The sequence below is a fragment of the Prionailurus bengalensis genome, chromosome D2, assembly GCF_016509475.1.
Source record: "Prionailurus bengalensis isolate Pbe53 chromosome D2, Fcat_Pben_1.1_paternal_pri, whole genome shotgun sequence".
NCBI lineage: Eukaryota > Metazoa > Chordata > Mammalia > Carnivora > Felidae > Prionailurus > Prionailurus bengalensis.
Window position 1 is genome coordinate 28,936,587 of NC_057351.1, and position 20,917 is coordinate 28,957,503.

At 37.1% G+C, this 20,917-nt stretch overlaps 1 protein-coding gene across 3 annotated transcripts in view; it reads left to right on the forward strand.

Moving 5' to 3' along the window:
* MYPN (myopalladin) overlaps nt 1-20,917 on the forward strand; it is a 106,245-nt gene that overhangs the window by 30,890 nt on the left and 54,438 nt on the right. For all 3 annotated transcript variants that reach the window (XM_043596466.1, XM_043596465.1, XM_043596464.1), the window contains exons 3-4: nt 16,803-16,978; nt 19,637-19,688. In XM_043596466.1, coding sequence (XP_043452401.1) covers nt 16,803-16,978; nt 19,637-19,688 — 228 coding nt within the window. The remainder of the gene's footprint in view (nt 1-16,802; nt 16,979-19,636; nt 19,689-20,917) is intronic.

A 20,917-nucleotide genomic window follows, 5' to 3' on the forward strand; every position in this document is an offset into this window, starting at 1 on the left:
ACATAAGGCAATATTAAATATTATTTCTACAATGGTGTATACACTACTATCCAGTTATCCAAATGATCTCCTTGAGGGCAGTGGTTCTACTGTGTATCTTGAGCACCAAGCACAGTTTCAGACCCTTAGTAGTCAGTGAGAAATTTTAAGTAAACTAATGCATAAAGAAACAGGAAAACAAGAAACTAAATTTAGATTTAAATCAAGAGTGAGTCATTTGACCTAAGATATGGCAAAGGGTTGAAATTGTACCACACAGAGCAGTATCTACCTTTCTACCCTAAGCATGCCTGATGACACTCTCTAGGATTCTGGTTGGTAATGCTGGTTAGATGTCATCACAGCACCATGATAGAAACTACTCAGTGACATCTGGTTGGCCTAAGTAAGCTGGGGAGCATTCAAGTTAGAGTACATGTACAACTTACTTTTCTGTTAAACCCACTACTTTTTGAACATGGGTTGGACCAAAGAAAAAAAAAAAAAAACCAAAAAAACTAGACCAGATCATTCAGAACTGATTCTCCCTCTTTCTTGACCATGACAATCCCAGATACAAAAAAAATAATTCAGTGCTCCCGTGAGAAAAATCAGCCAGGAAGAATTATAAGATACCCATTCTCCAAAAAACAAAGTTATCTGGTAGTCACTCAAAAACTACTTAACCAATTACAAATTTACAAACTTAAAAGTGAAAAAAAATGTACACAGCTTCTATGTAGCAATACTAGTTTTACCTGGAAGAATTTTCTTACTGATTGAATTCATGCCTGTATCTCAACCACTGGTTTGGTGCTGGGAAATTCCTAGGTATTCACTAAATAGTTTCCGAATGAATTAGTACCTCATTTTATGACTGCAATTATATTGAAAAAACATTTTAGAATTTTCCAGGTTAACTATTAGCAATCATTATTTTCCTAAGTCCACAATTTATATAACTGTAATTGGAAATATATATATTTAGCTTTTACTATGTGCTCTGCACTGTGTTTACTGCAATGACAGAGACAATATAAGATTTGTCCCTGCCCTCAAGGAGCTTGTGATTCAGTTTTAAAAGATCATCCAAATGTTTACAGTATGAACCCATAAGAACTATCAGGCTTCAGAGAAGGGATGGAAGACTAGAAAGATCAAAGAAGGCTTCAGACATCTAAGGTGAGAAGGAGCGAGAGGATTTAGGAAGAAATCTACTCATTTATTCATTCATTCAACAAATACCTATTGAATTACTAAAGTGACTCACTGGGAGTACAAAACAACTGTGAGCTATGGGAGGTCAAGGACCTTGTTTTGAAACCAAGTCTAAAACTATTCTGAGAGGGTAGCTCACAATCTAAAAGAGCAATCGGGCAACCATGTAATCAAAACATTGCAATATTGTGTGATAAAGTCTATAACAGAAGGATGTGTAGAATGCCATAGAGGCTTCAAGGAAGATGTGATTATTTTGCCTGGAGTGCAGGATAAAGGAAGCATTCACACAGGAGGTGTCTCTTTAGTTTGAGGAGACCATCAGTGGAGGAGGAAGCAAGTGCAAAGGCCTAGAGACAAGTGTTTTCAAGGAACCGCAAGTACTTGACTATGTGAAGAACATGGGTAACAGATGAGCAAAGATGAGAGGAAGATCGAAGAAGTAGGCAGAGGGATGGGTCCTTTTAGGCCAGGTCAACTTAACATGTTTACATAAAGGCACCGATGCTGGAGTAGTAATATTTTTATACGACAGGAAGGAGACTGACCTAATTTGAAAAGAGAGTAGAGCCAGATGATTTTGCAGAACCTTGAAAGCAAAGCAGAATAGTTCAGACTTGGTTTCAAAACCACCTGGAAACGATTTAATGTTATGTATAGAGAAGTACCAAGATGAAAGAGGGCATTTAAGTAGCATTAGTCTGGAAGAATGAGTTAGACTTGAAAAGAATGGAGTCAAGAAGCCAATAGGAAGCTGAGGAAGGTAGCCCAGACATCAGATGCTCTGATCAGATTTGAATGGGGGCAATGGGAAAGCAGAGAAAAATGCAAGCGAGCAAGATTTAGAAGAAAAGAAATAAAACCAAACTTGGTGACTACTGGATAGGAAGGATGAGTAAAAAATGCTACTCCACGTGCTTGAAGACGGGTACCTGAGATTATAATGGGGTCATTGGCAAAGGCTAAGAAAATGGAAGAGGTGGCTGATTTATGGCAGAGGTTAATAATTGGAGTATGAGGAGACTGAGAGATGATATCCAAATAGGCAGTTGGAAATGCAGGACTGAAGGTCAAATGGGAGGGTAGTGGAACTGGAGACATTCCAAGGAATGACCTGGACACTGGGAAATCTGGACACAATATCTCTGTAATTACAAAGGGACTATATATAAGCAGGTAACACTTGGAACTAACTTCCACTAGTGCCAGACTGGAGTAGTGTTTTCCAATCTTCTTCTAGCAGTAACTCCTCCTCCCACTTTTCTCCCCACAATGAATCTGTTACATGTTATTGCAACACACACACACACACACACACACACACACACACACAAACGCAAACACATATTTTTAAAAATTTGGGTGGCGGCGGGGGGGGGGGAGCCTGGGTGACTCAGTCGGTTAAGCATCCGACTTTGCTCAGGTCATGATCTCACGGTTTCTGGGTTTGAGCCCCACATCAAGCTCTGTGCTGACAGCTCAGAGCCTGGAGCCTGCTGGGGATTTTGTGTCTCTCCGCCTCTCTGCCCCTCCCCCACTCGTGTTCTGTCTCTGTTCAAATTTTTTTTTAACTTTTATTTATTTTTGAGAGAGAGAGACAGAGAGACAGAGAGACAGAGTGTGAGTGGGGTTGGGGCAGAGAGAGATGGAGGCACAGAATCCGAAGCAGCTCCAGGCTCTGAGCTGTCAGCACAGAGCCCAACACGGGGCTCGAACCCACAAGCCCTGAGATCATGCCCTGAGCCAAAGTTGGAGGCTTAACCTACTGAGTCACCCAGGTGCCCCCACAAACACATATTTTTGAAAGATAAAATTAGAGCTTTTGAAATTGAAAAGCATTGGGATGGAAGAAGCCTGGAACTCCTGAGTCATCTACACAGAATCCAGGGGCACAGATTTTGATCCAGAGAATTCCTTAAAAGTGCATTAAAATAATAATGAGACATTTCAGTTTACCATATGGGAATATGACAGTCAAGGAGAATAATATCCTTTTCATTTTTGCAAGAAAATGTTCAAGTATATCTGCCAACTGAGGTCTAACCTTGTATCTGTGTAATCAGCATTTTTTCCATGTTCTTATAACTCTGGTTTAGTAAATTGAAAAATCATCTTTGGTATATTTGTTGATTTCCAAGTTAATTGGGCAGAAATTATCTTGTTCTGTAGAGGTGAGATCCTATATCACTGAAGGTAGTGTTTTTGAAAGCTTAATTTTGGACATAGCTTCATTGGAGGAGTTGTCTTAGAAAATGAAATACATTCATACATTATGCACAGATGAAAGAGTCTGCAGGAATTCACAGCAAATGGCCATGATCCCTTTTTGTATCCTGACTTCAAATTCTTTACCCAGGAATGTACAGCTGCATCACACTAAGTATGGTTGCTTGTACACAACCTTCTGAAGCAACACAAATTTACCCTTTATAGATGTCAGTGCCGGCTTTGGCTGTTTCGTTTTCCTATTGCTACTTCTGGACCTTGGCCTGCAAGTGATGTGCTCAGAAAATAAATTAGTTATAAAGACAAAGGATATTTTAAATGATTCAGGGGAAATACAAAAATATTATTAGAAATAATTATATATGATACATAGTGAAAAAATATAAAAATATTTTGAAATATTACATTATTTAGGGGCTTTTTCTTCTACCTTTTGGGAAAATCTAGATGCCTTCGTTCACTCGTTTATCCAACCAATACTAAATGCCTACAGTGTGCCATATACTGTTATACAAACAATAAACAAAAATTCACCAAAATTATTATATAATTACAATTATGATAAATGTTATAAAGGATGGTGCATATAGTGAAGGCACAAAACCTTATGGGTAGGCTGTGAAAGGTTTTCTTAAAAGGTGATATTTAAGCTCAGAAATAAAAGATCCCTGGGAGTTAGCTCAGCAAAGTGGGGTTTGGGGAAAGTGTTTCAGGGTGAGGGAATAGCAAATTTGGAGGCCTTGAGTTTGTAAGACCGTTGTTGACTTTAATGAATTAAAAGAACTGGTATCCCTAGAACATAAAGAGAGAAGAGGAAATGGTTTGGGATAAGTCCAGAGAAGGGCAGAGGTGACATTTTGAGAGCCTCCTAGAACACTTTGGGTCAGCATGATCTGAGACCTCAGTGAATATGCAAATTCGCAGATTCCACCTTATACCTACTGAATCAGGATCTCTGAAAGTGAGGCCTAGACTTCTGTGTTTTAACAAACTGCTGTTTGTCTCCGTGCTGAGAATTTTTGCAATTTCTTCAGAGGCATCCTTACTAGGAGGGACCTTCCCCATGTTGCATTCTTTGGTAACACTTCAGCACCTGCTTCTCAGTTCTTATTCCAACAGTACACTCCTCACAGACTTCTATTGTAGTCACCTCACCTTAGTTGGTGGTGCTTTGAGGCAAGATCTGTTCTGAGGTGGAAAACCAGGCTAATTTCTGTGGTGTCCACTTGGCCCATGGGAAGACATCTTTGCCCTTGTAAACTTTGGAAATTTAGGCTCCTTCCACTGAAGTCCTCTCTCCTTGTCCTTCCTTCTTGGGCAATACTAAATATCCTTTCACCTTAAATGTTTTTGAGGCAAGAGTTTGGTATAAATTCTCTATCCCCACAAACTCCAGAAACTCTCCAAGTCCTTGCTACTTGCCTACCAACTTTCTTTAATCAGTCTCTTGACTTCATATACACTCCCAGAGTGGACAAAGATCACCAGACTGAATTGTCTGAATTGTTTTCTAAAGTTATTTTGAATAGATACTGAAGAATATTTACATACATATATGTGCATAATATAAGGATAATAGCATAGACGTCTATGTGTCCACATATCCATTATTTTTAAGACCACTGTCTTCCTAATGCTGTCCCTTCCTCCCATCTCAGAATAACCATGAGCTCAAATCTTGTGTTTTCTCTTTAGATTTTTCTTTTTTTTAATGTTTATTTACTTATTTTTGAGAGAGAGAGAGAGAGAGAGAGCAGGGGAGGAGCAGAGATAGAGAGACAGAGAATCACAAGCAGGCTCTGCGCTGTCAGTGCAGAGCCTGATGTGGGGCTCGATCCCACAAACTATGAGATCATGACCTGAGCCAAAATCGAGAGTCAGATGCTTAACTGACTAAGCCACCCAGGCACCCCTCTCTTTAAATTTTTCTTAATGGTTTTTCTTCGTAGTTTTACAACATATCTTTATGTCTCTATATAATATTGATATGGAAGTATTTACAGGTGAATGACACAAAATCCTAGACTTCCATTAAAATAACTCAAGGCGGGAAAAAATGGAGAATATAAAAGAAACACATGTGCCATTTGTTGATAATTTGTTGAAGCTAAGTGATATGTGTATGGTGGTTCACTATACAGCGTCTCTACTTGTGTTGTTTGAAAATTTCTATAATAAACAGCTTTAAAAAGTAGTATTAGTGAAATTCACATGTATTTTTTATGTAAGTGGAATTGTAACATACATATTCTTCTGCTGTTTGAATCTTTTCTCTAAAAACTTTATCAATGACATTGCATGTAACTCTAATTCACTCATTTTCATCACTATATAGCATTTCACTGTAAGGTTAGAAGATTGTATTATTGATGTACAATTTTTCCTGATATGAACAATGTTATTATAAACATTCTAATATATTCTCCTGGTGCATGAGTGTGTCTAGGCATGGAATTGCTGGTGGAGTATGTACAACAACTTTATAGTAATACCAAATTTTTTTCAAAAGAATTGTTTCAACTTACATTCCCACCAACATCGCATAACAGTTCTGGTTGTTCTACATCATTGACAATATGCGTATTATCAGACTTAAATTTTTGCCAGTCAGGTAGGTATGAAATGGTATATTGTAATTTTCATTTTCATTTCCACAGGTTTTAATGAAGTTGAGATTTTTAAAAGCATGTCTATTGACATTCAGTGTTCACTTCTATGAAGGGCCTCTTTATATCTTTCATGTTTCTATCAATTTGTTTGTTTTTTCTTATTGACTTGTAAGACTTTTAAAAAATCTGATTAAGATACTAATCATATGTCATATGTGTTATGAAAACATCCTCTCTGGGTTTGACTGGCCTTTTTCTTTTCTCTATGGTATCTTTCATAATTAGATATTTTTAACTTTAGTATAAAATTAATTACATTTCTTATGGTTTTCTAATGTTTATTTTTGAAAGAGAGAGAGAGAACAGGGGAGGGGTGGAGAGAGAGAGAGAAAAGAGAATCTGAAGCAGGCTCCATACTGTCAGCGCAAAGCCAACTCAGGGCTTGAAGCCACTGACTGAGATCATGACCTGAGCCAACGTCAGACACTCAATCAACTGAGCCACCTAGGTGCCCCTGTGGCTTTGGTTTTTATAGTATGCTAGCTTAAGAAATTTTTCCTAAGTGGCGCATGGGTGACTCAGTTGGTTAAGCGTCCAACTTCAGCCTAGGTCATGATCTCACTATTCCTGAGTTGGAGCCCCTCATTGGGCTCTGTGCTGACAGCTCAGAGCCTAAAGTCTGTTTCAGATTCTGTGTCTCTCTCCCTCTGTCTCTCTGCCCCTTTCCCATTCACTCTCTGTCTGTCTCTCTCTCAAAAATAAACATTAAAAAATTAAAAAAAAATTTTTTTCTAACCTCAAAGTAAGATATTCTTATATATTGTCTTCTAAAAGTTTTATAATCATGTATTTCACATTTAAGTTTTTAATCCATTTAAAGGTGATTTTGTGTATGGTATGAAGCAGAGAATCCATTTCAGATTATTTTTAGGTTATTTTTATTAATTATTTTTATTTTTAGATTGGATAACCAACTGTTTAATCTCTAGTTTATTGAAAAGTATATCGTCCCCCCACTAATCTATAATGCCAGCTCCATTGTAGGTCAAAATTCCATAAACATGTGGAGCTAGCTCAGGGCTTTCTATTCTTTTTCTGTGGTTTATTTACTGCATTGCAATAGAGTTTTCATCATTTTTATTTCCAGCCTTTTCATTTTAAGAATTTTTAGCTCTTCTTGACCTTTTGCTCTACAATATAAATTTTAGAATCATCTTTTCAAATTCCATAAGAATTTTTTTAATTTATTAAGATTTTGGGGATTGCATTGAATCTGGAGACCAATTTAGGAAGAATTTGACAATTTTAAAATATTGAGGCTTCATATTCAGGATCACAGCATAGTATATTTCTCCATCTATTTAGGTTACCTAATATTAAGCCTGAATAATTTTTTCTCTGAGTCTTACAAATCCTTGGCTAGATTTATTGATAAGTACCTCATTTTCATGATGTATAAGTGATAGGTTTTTAAAAAACTATATTCTATATTTGTTATATATAGATATGCAATCGACTTTGTACATTGGTTTTCTAACCAATGTAAACTTGCTACATTCTAGAGATTTTCTATAAATTTTGGGGGGAGGGGGCATTCTTCCTTTCCAATCTTGTGTCTTATATTTCATTTTCTTGACTTATGGAACTAGCTAAGCCCTTCTCTACAATGTTAAAAAGAAATGGTGACACTGGGTATTCTAGTCTTATTTATAATCTTAAAGGGAATACTTTCCATTTTTCACCACTACATAAGATTTTGTTTTAAGTTTCTTTTGTTTAGGAAAATTAAGATTTTTTTAAATCATGAATAGATGTTGGATTTTATAAAACATTTTTCTGCATCTATTGAGATCATTATCTGACTTTTCCCCTTTATTCTTTTGATATAGTAAAGAATAGTGATTTCATAATGTTAAGCCAAACTTGAATTCTTAGGATAAACAAAATCAACACCATCAGAGTGGTCCCAAATTCAACAAATAGAAGAATTTCTTCTGAACAAAATTTTAGCATAGTCAACAGAAGAAAGGGGAAAAAATGATACTTTAAAATATATAACAGTAGAAAGATTCAAGTACCTTGCATCAACAGAACTAGAAAATTCAATATGTTCATTTGTTCGTTCATTCAATAAAAATTCATTCAGCACTCACTATACATCAGGAACTATTCCAGGCAGTTGAAATTCATTAGTAAATAAAACAAAGTTTTCTGCCAAATTCTATTCTACTTGACATGAGAGAAATAGATGATAAACAGTAAAATTCAATAAATAAGTAAATTGTATAGTAATGTAGTAATAAGTACTATGAGAGAAAGAAAAGGTAAGAATTCTAGAAGGAGACAATAAAAAGTCTCTAGTCAGCCCTGTCCAAAGTAATGTAGTCCTTTAAAAATTTATTTTAGGGTTTGTGTTCATTTTCACTTTATTAATCCTCACTTTTATTTTTTCTAATTTTTTAAATATTTATTTATTTCTGAGAGAGAGAGAGACAGAACATGAGCAGGGGAGGGGCATAGAGAGAGGGAGACACAGAATCTGAAGCAGGCTCCAGGCTCTGAGCTATCTGCACAGAGCCTGATGTGGGGCTTGAGCTCAGGAACTGTGAGATCATGACCTGAGCCAAAGTTGGTCGCCCAGCCAACTGAGCCACCCAGGCACCCCAATCCTCACTTTTATTATTAAAATTGGTTATGTGGTAAGAAGTGGTCTTGATATCTTGATATTAATCAACTGCTTATTTGTGTTTTTCTTAAGTTACCAAGAAGTTTCCACCTGGAAGAACTTAATAAATTTTAATAAAATTTCAATGACTGAAATACAGCCATTGGTCATAAACACCTAAATTTGTTAACTCAGTAGCAAACAGGACATACAAGACATCAGTTTGTGTCACAAAATCCAACAAAACTTGGAGTTTTGTTAGGAAACGTCTACAATTATCTTATTGTCCAATATATTCCAGAGTCTAATGCAGTCTGTCTAGGGAAGAGTCACTCTGATGCATGGAGAGAGCTGAGGATGTCATGAAGTAAACATACAACCTATTGTCTATTTTAGGCCCTGTACACTTCACATAAGAGATCAGGCATTGTTAGACAAAGCTGGTTTAAGGCAATTCAAAGAAAGTTATTTTCTAGCCCCCAGGCCTTCTTGAAAAATGAAAACGAAACAGACTTGAGGCTATAATAATCCTAATTTGAATTTATTCATTTAACATCCATACAGCAAACATTTTTTTGGAGTAGCTGTGATGTGCCATACACTGTGCTAGGAACCAGATAAACAAATGATAAACAAAACAAACGTGATTATCTCTGCCCTATGGTGTTTACCATAGTAAGGTAGAGCAGTAAGGGAGAGCAATATTAAACAAACAAACCTACAAATCAATGTATAATTATAAGTAAAGGAAACAAACATGAAAAGGGAATTATAGGAGGTAGGACAGGGACATTGGAAGGGCTGGGACAGGGCTAAAGAAATGTTCTGAGTAATCATTCTTTTAATGAGCATTATTGCTGGTGAGTCAGAATAACACATTCAAATTACGTTTAGAAATCATTAATGTGCTAAAGCAATGAGTCATAACATTTATCCAAGCCATATTTTTGATAAAATAGTAACCTAACAGCAGTAACCAAAAATCCAGTTAAATCTGAAAACGTGTCTCTTCAGCGTTTTCATTCCGAGGCTTGGTAGCTAGCCAAATTAGCAGATCTGGCAAGCTACGGTTAGTGCTTTAAAACTGGGTCTTTCTTTTTCATTTGGACCTGCCTTATTTTCCCAGATCACTGACTCATTTCTGTTAAGCCATGAATCACGTCTGGCACTCCTGTCCTTCTGTAAGTGTCATGAGGATTTGGCATTCTAAAACGTGCACCTTGGGCAGGGCATTTTTGTGAAAACATTCCCTAACATAGATAGATGTTTGAAGATAGTGTGTTTCCTTCTTACCCTCAGAAGTCTTCAGGATGGCCAAGTAAATTTTAATACTTTTTTGAAGGCATCCTGACCAGCACATTATTTCTGAGTGGGTCATGGTATTAAAGTCAGAGTGACGGTTACTGATTGTTCTGTGGGACTGGCTGAAGCTATCCTGCCATCTGAGTAAGAACAAAAACGTTTCTGACAGGGAGTTTGGGTATTTGAATCATTTCACTTATTGACTTCTGGCTGTCCAATTGCTCTAGATGTTTCCACTCTCATTTTGGTAAGGAAGAACAACATTAACTAAAGAAATGAGATAACCTTATAATGTTTATATAAGGGAAGATATTTGTTTATTTGTTTTGAATAGTTATTTCTATTTGCTTTGTCACATTAATACAGGTACATTGCTTAAAAAGTCAAACAATATTAAAGAATAGAACCATTTCAACTCACTTTGCAGTTTCCTATTTATTTACCTCTAGATTTCTAAATAAAATGCCAGTAGTTTTCAATTTTTTTTGTTCTCAGGACCCCTTTACAATCCTAAAAGTTATTGAGGCCCAAAAGAGGTTTTGTGTTTATAAGTTACATCTATATTTATCATATTAGAAATAAAACAGAAATTTTTTAAATAGTTGTTTCTTATTCATTTTTAAATAACAATAATGAACATGTAAGCGTAAGTAATTTTGAGGGGTGCCTGGGTGGCTCAGTCGGTCAAGCGTCCAACTCTTGATTTCGGCTCAGGTCATGATTTCACAGTCGTGAGATCCAGCCCCGCATCAGCACAGAGCCTGCTTGGGATCCTCTGTCTCCCTCTCTCTCTGCCCCTCATTCCCCTCTCAGAAATAAAAAATAACAATAATTTTATGAAAAATAACTTTTCAAAAAAGTTTTTAGTGAGAAGAGTGACATTGTTGTTCATTTTTTGCAAATCTCTTTAATGTCTGGCTTAATAGAAGACAGCTAGAGTCTCATATTTGCATCTGCATTCAGTTTGTTGTAATATGTTGTTTGGGTTCAAGTAAACTTTTAAAATCTGGTCTTACAGAGATACGTAATTGGAAACAGGAGGAATATTTCAATAGCCTTTCAGGTAACATGGATATTCCTATTTGGTACTACATCAAAATTCAGTTAGCAGTAGTTTCTTAAAGCATAGTTGCAGTGTGAAATCTGAAACCACACCAGTGAACTTTTGTGTTGGTGTTTTTTGGGTTTTTTTAACCAATGAACTTTTGTACTCCGCTTTACTAAAACCCTTTGTCCATCCTGAAGTTTGAACAGATAATATCATGCATTGGTAATTTGGAAAATGAGTAATGCCTATCTTCCGAATGTTGACACATTTTATTATCTAATATTAAAGAAACACACCTGTTAATATCATCATTTGATTTCATCAAAAAGCCTTTATATATTGGGAAGCCCTAAATTTATGATGAGAGATACAAGTTTTCAAAACTTTAATTTTTCCTTGAAAGCTTCACTATTTTTTTTCATTGGCAACAAAGGTATTGGTTATCTTTTCACCGCAAACAACAGGCTTATTTCATTCATTCGTGAGAAAACATCTGCCAGATACCCAGGTCTGAAGAATCATAATTTGCCAGTTGTTTCAAGTTCAACTATTGTTTCATGCATTTAATGCTCAAAAAATCACACCAGTGCTCTTCCATATCCAGTAGTAATGCTTTCTGCTATTTCCCATTTCGCCACCTACAATGTTGAAAAGATGTAAACTCAAGGTTGAGATTTAATAAAGGGCATGATTTGTACTGCTTCAACAAGGACATTTTTAAGTGAAACTGAATTTTTTTTTTTAACTGCAAGTGTGGAAGTGAGAAACACAGTGACCACAAGTCAACTTTTGGCAGTGCCTTAACTTGCGCTTGCACCAGCAATTCTACTCACTGTGGCTTTTGCACCATCAGTGTAAATGTCAACACAGTGAAAAGGCAAACAATACTTTAGTATTATATAAAAGTAGCTTTGCCTTCGCAAAAAGTGAACTATACTTTGAGAACCACTGTAATATGCTTGCACCACTCTGGTCTGGTCTTCACTAACCCAGCACCTTTTCCCCCTCATTGTCTCTATATAATCATATCACACTGTGGTTTTAAAAAAATATTTCATGTTTACCTTGTTGTTACTATGTAAGTATTATTCACTGACAATACAAGTAGGGTAAAATGAATGTCTCCTTGCTTGTACAACCTTTTTTTTTTTTGAAGCTGGAGTGGATTACTGTCTTGTTGTTGCTGTTGTTGTTGCTGTTGTTGTTGTTGTTGTTGTTGTTGTTGTTATGTGCTTAGTTCAGCAGTCCTATCACAAATTTGTCTCAATTCTCCAATATATTTGTAAAATGTCTCCTAAATATTCTGTTTCATTCAGTTGAGCCACAAGGCCTATTTGTTTCTCTGTAGAGAAATCTCTCCAGAATCCCTTCTCCTTGTTCCAATATGAAGCAGGTGCTTATGCAGCCAGTGACTCAGCCTTCACCCCTGGGCATCCCCTTACTGCTCAGAATAGAGGATGTGACCTGCCATGGGGATCTCAATGCTTATTTCCCAAACTTGAAATCAGTCACCCTATTTTAAGCTCTGTGTCTTTTCCCCATTATTAGGCTGTTTCCACACTCCAAAGTTGTATTTCCAAATTCTGAAACTTGGTAGGGTTCTGCAGCAAAAATTGGCTTCTTTCATTGACATCCCCAAACAGGCACTTGATTTTCAGATTTTTCAACTCTCTCGGCTCCTCAATTTGCTTTCCACCTTCCAGAAATTTGTGGGGTCTCAGGTCTGCTCTTGTCTCCCTTCTCATTCTTTTGGTTCTTGTACTTTTATACCTTTTAAAAATTCCTTTATCCTCATTTTAGGGGCATTTCAAGAGGGGAGTAAAGATAAACACATGTGCTTAATACGTCTTGTTTGACTGGATGCTCACTGTTTGTATTTAAACTACACATGCTCTGAGGATCAGTTCATACGAGCTCCTCAGGGTATTACTGAGATCAATGGCTTGGGAGATTTATGGACCCATTTCAGCAACGACATATACTGCTACTGTCACAAGTGATCAAAAACTGGCATAGAATTGATGAAGCTAGTAATAAAATTCTTATAAAATATTAACTATCAATCCTTTCCATCATTTGGTCTTTCAACAAATCCAACAGTTATTTTCTGAATACCTACCATGCACCAGGGCATTGGTGAATAAGACTAATAAGGTCCTGTCATGGACTTTACAGTGGAGCAGACAATGGCAAAGTGAACAAGTATATAAGACAGTTTCAGATAATAAGTACTGTAAAGATAACAAAATAGTGTAGCATGATAGAGTATCTGAGGTTAAGGTGGCTACATTAGGAAGAGGGTCAAGAAAGGCCTCTCTAAGGTTAAGATAACACTTGAGCTGAGGCCTCAATGGATGAGAAGGACCTATCTTTGTAGAGATCTGGGGAAGAGGATTTCAGAAAGAACAAAATTTCTAACATGGAGAATAGTTTAATGTGTTCACAGAGTAGAAAAAAAAAAACCCAGTGTGGTTGGAACATAGTAAAGGGAGAGTGGCAGGAGAAGGTATCTAGAAGTCAGAGCTGGGAAAAGCACATTTGGATGTAATCCCAGATAGAGGTGATTAATTGAAACTATGGGATGAGATAAGATGGCCAAAGGAGAGAATACAGAAAACTTTATATTCTCTGTGCATGCTGCAAGAGCATATAAAGCACTGTACTTACCTTCAAAGAATTGACAATCCAGTGACATTTGTGGGACAAGACAAATCCCCAGAATAGAGAATAATAAAAGACAGTGTATAATCAAGCCTTGCATGACATAGTCCAGGTTTTTTTAAGTGAAGTTAGAAAAAATAACAATCATTGAGAATCAATGGTAAAAGGTTTTCTGTAAAGGAGGTGATATCTGAGCCAAACTGATAGATGAGGTATATGTGCAGTAGCTGAAAAGCAGAAAAAGAGAATCTCAGATAGGAAAACATGAGCAGAGACTTGAATGTTGAGGTAAATATGACATATTTATGGAAGAGTAGAGAAAATCTTGACTGTTGAGAAGTAGTTGAATGGGCAAATTTGATTTGGAATTGCTTTATTCATGGTTGGAGGGAGGGATTAAAACACTGAATGGTTAGAATTACAGTCTAGATTAGCAATTGCCCAGACTCCTTTAATTTCTGAATAATGGTAACACCTCTCCACCTAACTACTTTTTATTATGATGTTAATTAATAATTATTTCAAAAAATGAAAACAATATAAAAAGGGGCACACTGAGATACCTCACTCCTATCTGTCTTCATCTACCTTATTTCCCCTCATTCTCAATAGGGAACCACTTTTGACTTTCATTTCAATCTTTCCAGTTTTCTTTATGTAAATGCAAACAACATGACTATATCTTATTTTTGCCCCCTGTGTTAGTTTCCTCGGGCTACTGTAACAAAGTTCCACAAACTGGATGAAATAAACTCTCACAGTTCTAGAGGTTAGAATTCCAAAACCAAAGTTTCACCAGGGCCATGCTCTCTTTGAGACTCTGGGCAGACTCCTTTCTTGTCTCTTCCAGCTTATGGAGGTGGTTGTCAATCCCTGGCATTCCTTGACCTGCAGCTGCATCATGCCAATCCCTGCCTCTGCCATCACATGCCATTCTCTCTGTGTGTCTCTGCCTTCTCATAGGGTTTTCCTCTTCTTAAAGAACCTCCTTCATGCTAAATTACTGCCTAACCTAGTAATTTCATTGTAACTTGATTATGTCTGCAAAGACTCTATTTCCAAATAAGGTCATATTCCCAAATACTGGTGCTTAGGACTTCAACACAGCCTTTGGGGGAAAATAATTCAACCCATAACAACCCACATTTTTTACATAAACACTCCATATTCACTATTCTGTGGCTTCTTGTTAAAATTTTAACTATATATCTTGGAATTCTTTCCATATCAATGCATAGTGATCTTTCTCCAACTCTTTCTACAGCTGCATAGTGTTCCATTATGTGGCTGTACCATAGTTTATTTCATGAGTCTCCTAAGTGTAAGGATGGACACTTAGATGGTTTCCAATCTTTCACAATTAAAAAAATTTTTTTTAATGTTTATTTATTTTTGAAGGAGAGAGAGAGACAGAGCGTGAGTGGGCGAGGGGCAGAGAGAGAGGAAGACACAGAATCCGAAGCAGGCTCCAGGCTCTGAACTGTCAGCACAGAGCCCAAAGCACGGCCCGAACTCACAAACCACAAGATCATGACCTGAGCTGAAGTTGGACACTCAACCGACTGAGCCACCCAGGCGCTCTTTTCACAATTTTTTTAAATGTTTATTTATTTTGAAAGAGAGAGAGATAGAGAGCAAGCAGGGAAGGGGTAGAGAGAGAGGGAGACAGAGAATCCCAAGCAGACTCCACACTGTCATTGTGGAGCCCAGTGTGAGGCTCGAGGTCACAAACCGTGAGATCATGACCTGAGCTGAAACCAAGAGTCAGATGCTTAACTGACTGAACCACTCAGGTGCCCCAATCTTTCACTATTTAAATTAGTAACCTGAATGTTTGTCATTTTGTATGCATGCAAGTGTATCTATATGATAGATTCCCACAAGTGGGATTGTTGGGTCAAAAGATAAATGCATCTGTAATTTTGGCAGATATTGCTGTATTGATTTCATAAGGGCTGCACCATTTTACGTTCCTAACAGTGGATGAGTGATCAAACGTTTAGACTTTTGCCAACGTGTTACATGAGATATTGTATTTCTGTGTAGTTTTTTTTTTTTTTAATTTTAAAGAGAGAAAGTGAGAACAGGGGAGAGGGGCAGCGGGAGACAGAGAGAATCACAAACAGCACAGAGCCTAATGCAGGGCTTGATCCTACAACCCTGGGATCATGACCTGACCCCAAATCAAGAGTCGGACACTCAACTGACTGCACCACTCAGGCCTACCTATTTGTGTAGTTTTGATGTCTTTTTCTCTTACTATGTACCTCCACATTTTAAACATTATTTTATGTAAACTTTTAGCCAAAAAAACTATAATAAAAATTTCTAACTTCAAATATATAGAATCAAAATAAAATATCATAACCTATAGAAACTTACTTCACTTAGGTCATTTGTCAAAATTGGACCACTACTGAAGAATGTGACCCATCCTCTTTACTCCGATGATTCAAGTAACTGAACTAAATAATTTTCATTTAGCTAAGTTAGATGCAATTTCATAGTAGGGAATGAGTACACTCAACCTCATGAAATTTTTTAAAATTTTTGTTTATTTGTTTTTAATTTTTTTAATGTTTATTTATTTATTCTGAGAGAGAGCGTGTGCAGAAACAGAGGAGGGATGGGGTGTGGCGAGGAGAGAAAAAGAATTCGAAGCAGGCTCTGTGCTGTCAACATAGAGCCCAACATGAGACTCGAACTCACTAACTATGAGATCATGACCTGAACTGAAATCAAGAGTCAGATGCTTAACCAGCTGAGCCACTCAGACGTGCCAATGTCGTGATCTTTTAGTATCTTAGATTCTCTCCAAATAAACAAAGTAGCACTTACTTAATGCATAGTATAGAAAGCTATACATCTTCTTAGGAGAAGCCAAGCTCCACATCAAAGACTCTGCTCCATGTGGTTGGCTATATTTGCTTTCTAATCCATCTTCTCTCAGTTGTGTAATTCTTAATAGGAGCCATTTTCTAAATACCATTTAATGTTCTGATTCTAAATTGTCACAGTTTTCTTCTTAGGGAACAATCTGAAGCATCTATGCAATTTCACACTTCAGTCATGTGTAATATTCCCTTCCTCACAGGTGGTACTGTGAAGGCAAGGAGCTTGAAAATTCGCCAGACATTCATATCGCCCAGGCAGGAAATCTGCATTCACTGACCATTGCTGAAGCCTTTGAGGAAGACACAGGACGCTATTCCTGCTTTGCTTCTAACATCTATGGGACAGATTCAACCTCTGCTGAGATTTATATAGAAGGTAAAACAAAATGCTCTTAGAGTATGGCCCTTACTAGTAAGACATATATTTATAATAAATATTTATCAAGGGCCTATTGTATCACACACTCCTCTAGGCAGTGGGGACAATAGTAGTGAACCAAATAGACAAAGGTTCTTGGACGGATGGAATTCACACTCTAGTGGAAGAGACAAAAAAATAGATGAGATAAATGAATAAAATATGTAATATGAAATGTTTATGAAATTGTTCTGATAATAAATTCCAACATGTGTGTAGTGTGTGGGGTTAAGTGTCCTACAATTTAACTCAGTTCTAACACCATTTATCTGGATATAGTGTCAGATCCAACAGGTTAAGAGCTTTGTCCTCCAAGATTACTCCTACCTCACTTCAGATGCCAATTACAAGTATGAGGTCCCCAGGCTACTCACAACTTCTGTCTCATTTGATTACAAATCAGAGGTTTCCACAATCCCCTCCTTGGGTTCAATTAATTTGCTAGAGTGGCTTATAGAACTCAGGGAAACACTTTCATTCACCAGTCTATTAAAGGATATGAGAAAGGATACAATGAACAGCCAGATGAAGAGATACAAAGGGTGGGGCCTGAGAAGGTCCAGAGTGCACGAGCTTCTGTCCCTATAGAGTTGGGGTGTGTCACTCTCCCAGTGTGGATGTATTTGCCAACGTGGAAGCTCTTTGTACTACTGGAATTTTTATGGAGGCTTCTCCATGTAGGCATGATCAATTATTATCTCCATTTCCTGCCCTCTTCCTCCTCAGGAGAATGGGGGGCAGGGATGCAAATTCCAAGCTTCTAATCATGGCTTAGTCTTTCTGGTGACCAGCCCCCATTTAGGAGCCATCCAGAGTCACCTCATTAGAACAAAAAATGCTCTTGCACTCTAATCACTTAGGAATTTATAAGACTTTAGGAGCCCTGTGGGGGTCAAAGACAGATATTAGAACAAGAAATGCTCATAACTTAGGAAATACAAGTGTTAGCAGCTCCATGCTGGGAACTGGGAGCAGAGACCAACAGATATATTTTCTGTATCTCACAGTATATATAAGCCCTACAGAAAAAACAGAAAGCAAGAAGATAGGAAGTATGCATATGTATATTTGTGTGAATGCACACATGCATGGGTATGTGTATGGGTATGTCTGTGTGTATATGGGTGTGTGTGTGTGTGTGTGTGTGTGTGTGTGTGTGTGTAGGCTTCAGCTCTACAGATAGGGTGGTCAGGGAAGACCTCACTAACCAGATGACATATGAGTGAAGACATGGGGGAAATGAGGGAGTGAACCACAAGGATAGTCAAGGGAAAACCACTCTAGGCAGAGAAATCAATAAGTACACTAACCCTGAGGAGGGAGTGAGTCTGTGTATAGATATAGAGATGAACCAATATGGCCAAAATGGAGGAAACATGGAAGAAAGTAACAGATGAAGTCAGAAGTTCCAGATGGGTAGAGGTGGGAGGAGGCAGGTGAGAAGATTGTATAGGCCTTTGTAGGTCATTGTAAGGCCGTTGGCTTTTACTTTGAGGGAGATGGGAAGCCGTAGAGGATTCTGAGCAGAAATGTGACATAATCTGACTTAGCTTTTAATGGAATCACTCTGGTTCCTCGTTGAGAATATTCCTCAGAGAGTCAAGGGTAGAAGCAGGAAGACCATTTGGGAGCATTAGAGAAGCATTTACGTCTACACCAAACTTACATGACTAATTTTAGGGGAGAAATAAATTTGTCTTCTTTATATATCTACCAAATTTTTGTTCCATTTTATCTCATCTCTGGGTTTTTTCTGAGGACCATTCTTTAGCACTTTTATCATCTATAATACCTTATGTATGCCTTGGTTTTAACACTTAAACATTGTATTATTTTGGTGTAAGTGCTCATTCACCAACCAGATTGTAAAACTGGGACTGTCTCATTCTTTTTTATATCTGTAATACTTTATGTAGTACCAAGTACATAGTGGATATTTGATAAACATTTATTGAATAGATGCATGAATAATGATAAAAATGAATAATGCATGGTAGAAATGTGTTGTATGTTTTTATCCTCAAATTTTTGGAATACAATAAATACCTCCAGATTTAGCTCAGTTATATCTTGCTGGAATTCACTATCTTGAAAAGGAAATCTGAGATCAAAGCTTTGCTAACAGTGCTGAGATTGGACTACTGATTTTTTTTGATTTGTGGCAACAGAACTTCAAACACCCCCACTCCCAAATGAAGTATGCCTTGTTAATATTAGGGGTGGACGGAAGAGTATCCACCTACACCTACAATGTTTAGAATCCAGTGTAATCCCTCCTTTTATTTAATCTGTGTAGGCCAAGAGCAAGAGGATTTACAGACAGCATAAAACGTCTGCAAAGACTGCTCTGTTAAAGACATCAGCAGGTGTTTAATACACAAGAGCACTTGGCATTTGGACCAGTTAATTTGAACTCTGTCACTAACTAGCCATGTGACCTTGAGCAAGTCCTTCAACTACTTAGGGTCTGTTTCTGATCTATAAAATTGGGTGTTAGTTGTAGGAAATCCCTGAGTTCTTTTCTAGGTCTAAAATTCTATAGGTCTTCAAATGCCTAGGAACTAGTTTAAGAAATTATCATCTTAAACATTTCATGTCTTGTTTTTACTTTTCCAGGGGTTTCTTCTTCTGACTCAGAAGGGGACCCTAACAAGGAAGAGATGAATCGGTAATTCTAATTTTTTATCTTATAGCTTTAGCTATTTTCTATCTTATAGCTTTGTCAGATCCTGAGAAAGCTACTAATTGGTTTAGTAGAACTTGAAGAGGGTGGCTCCAGGATATTACCTCCCAAAATATATATTGGGTAGATTTTGAGAGCTTTAAATCTTGCCTAGTAGATGAATTTTAATATTCCCAATATTTTAAAAATGGGATATCACCTATGAAATATCATTGTACTTATATCTACAGAGTAAAAAACAAATAGTGCAACACTTCAAAAAATTCATGTTTTCTGACTAAATATTCACTAAATATTCACAAGGACACAAAACCTGGTTATCCTAAATTATACAAGTGAGTGATCTGAGTAAGTCATAACCTTTTTGCTAAACAATTATACTGAGTACTGAACAAAGTTACATCCATCCATTCTTTACTTTCCCCAACTATCAACTAAGCACCTACTCTACACCAAGGACTCTATTAGACATAATGGGTAATAAGAAAAACCAGATGCTTCCTACCTTTAAGAAGCTCACTGTTTACTAAAGAGAAATACATGGTAAATATAGCAAGAGATGTATACCAAGCATATAGACAGTAGGGTAATAAAGTATAATAGACTATGATATAACCATGGGCAGGATTGTTAGGACTTGGCACAAAGCACTATTAATTCATTGGGGATGGAAAGAGAGATCAGGAAAGACTTCACAGAGTTGGTGACCTTGAGCTGAGTCTTAAAATAACAGTTGGTGGACACCCCCAAACAAGGAAGGAAAGAGCATTTTTAGGCAGAGGAAGCTTTGGACAGAAGGCATGGGACCTGAAAACAGATGCAACAGCCATTCCTTGAGATTACTTGAAATGAAGGGTGACATTTAGAAGGCTGGTTACAGTTGTTAACTATGTTTGTAAATTCTGTCCTCCCCTACAGAGGGGAAGTTCCTTAAGGACATTTCTGACCTTAGAAATCATGCCTTATTCTTTGAAATCCTTTGTGTGTGCTTACCTTGGAATGATAATTTGCTTTTAGCTTTTGTGTAGATATGACAATTCATAACCAGATTGAATGATTTCTCTCCTTTAACTGTCTTCCTTTTCATTCTTGTGGTTTAATTCCTCCTTCTTTCCTGACTCTTTATGTCAGTTACCTCATTACAGTTGCTCCAGCCTTTTTCTTTCTTTTATGGTCTCCAAACTACAACCAGTTATTCTCTAAAAGATAATTCT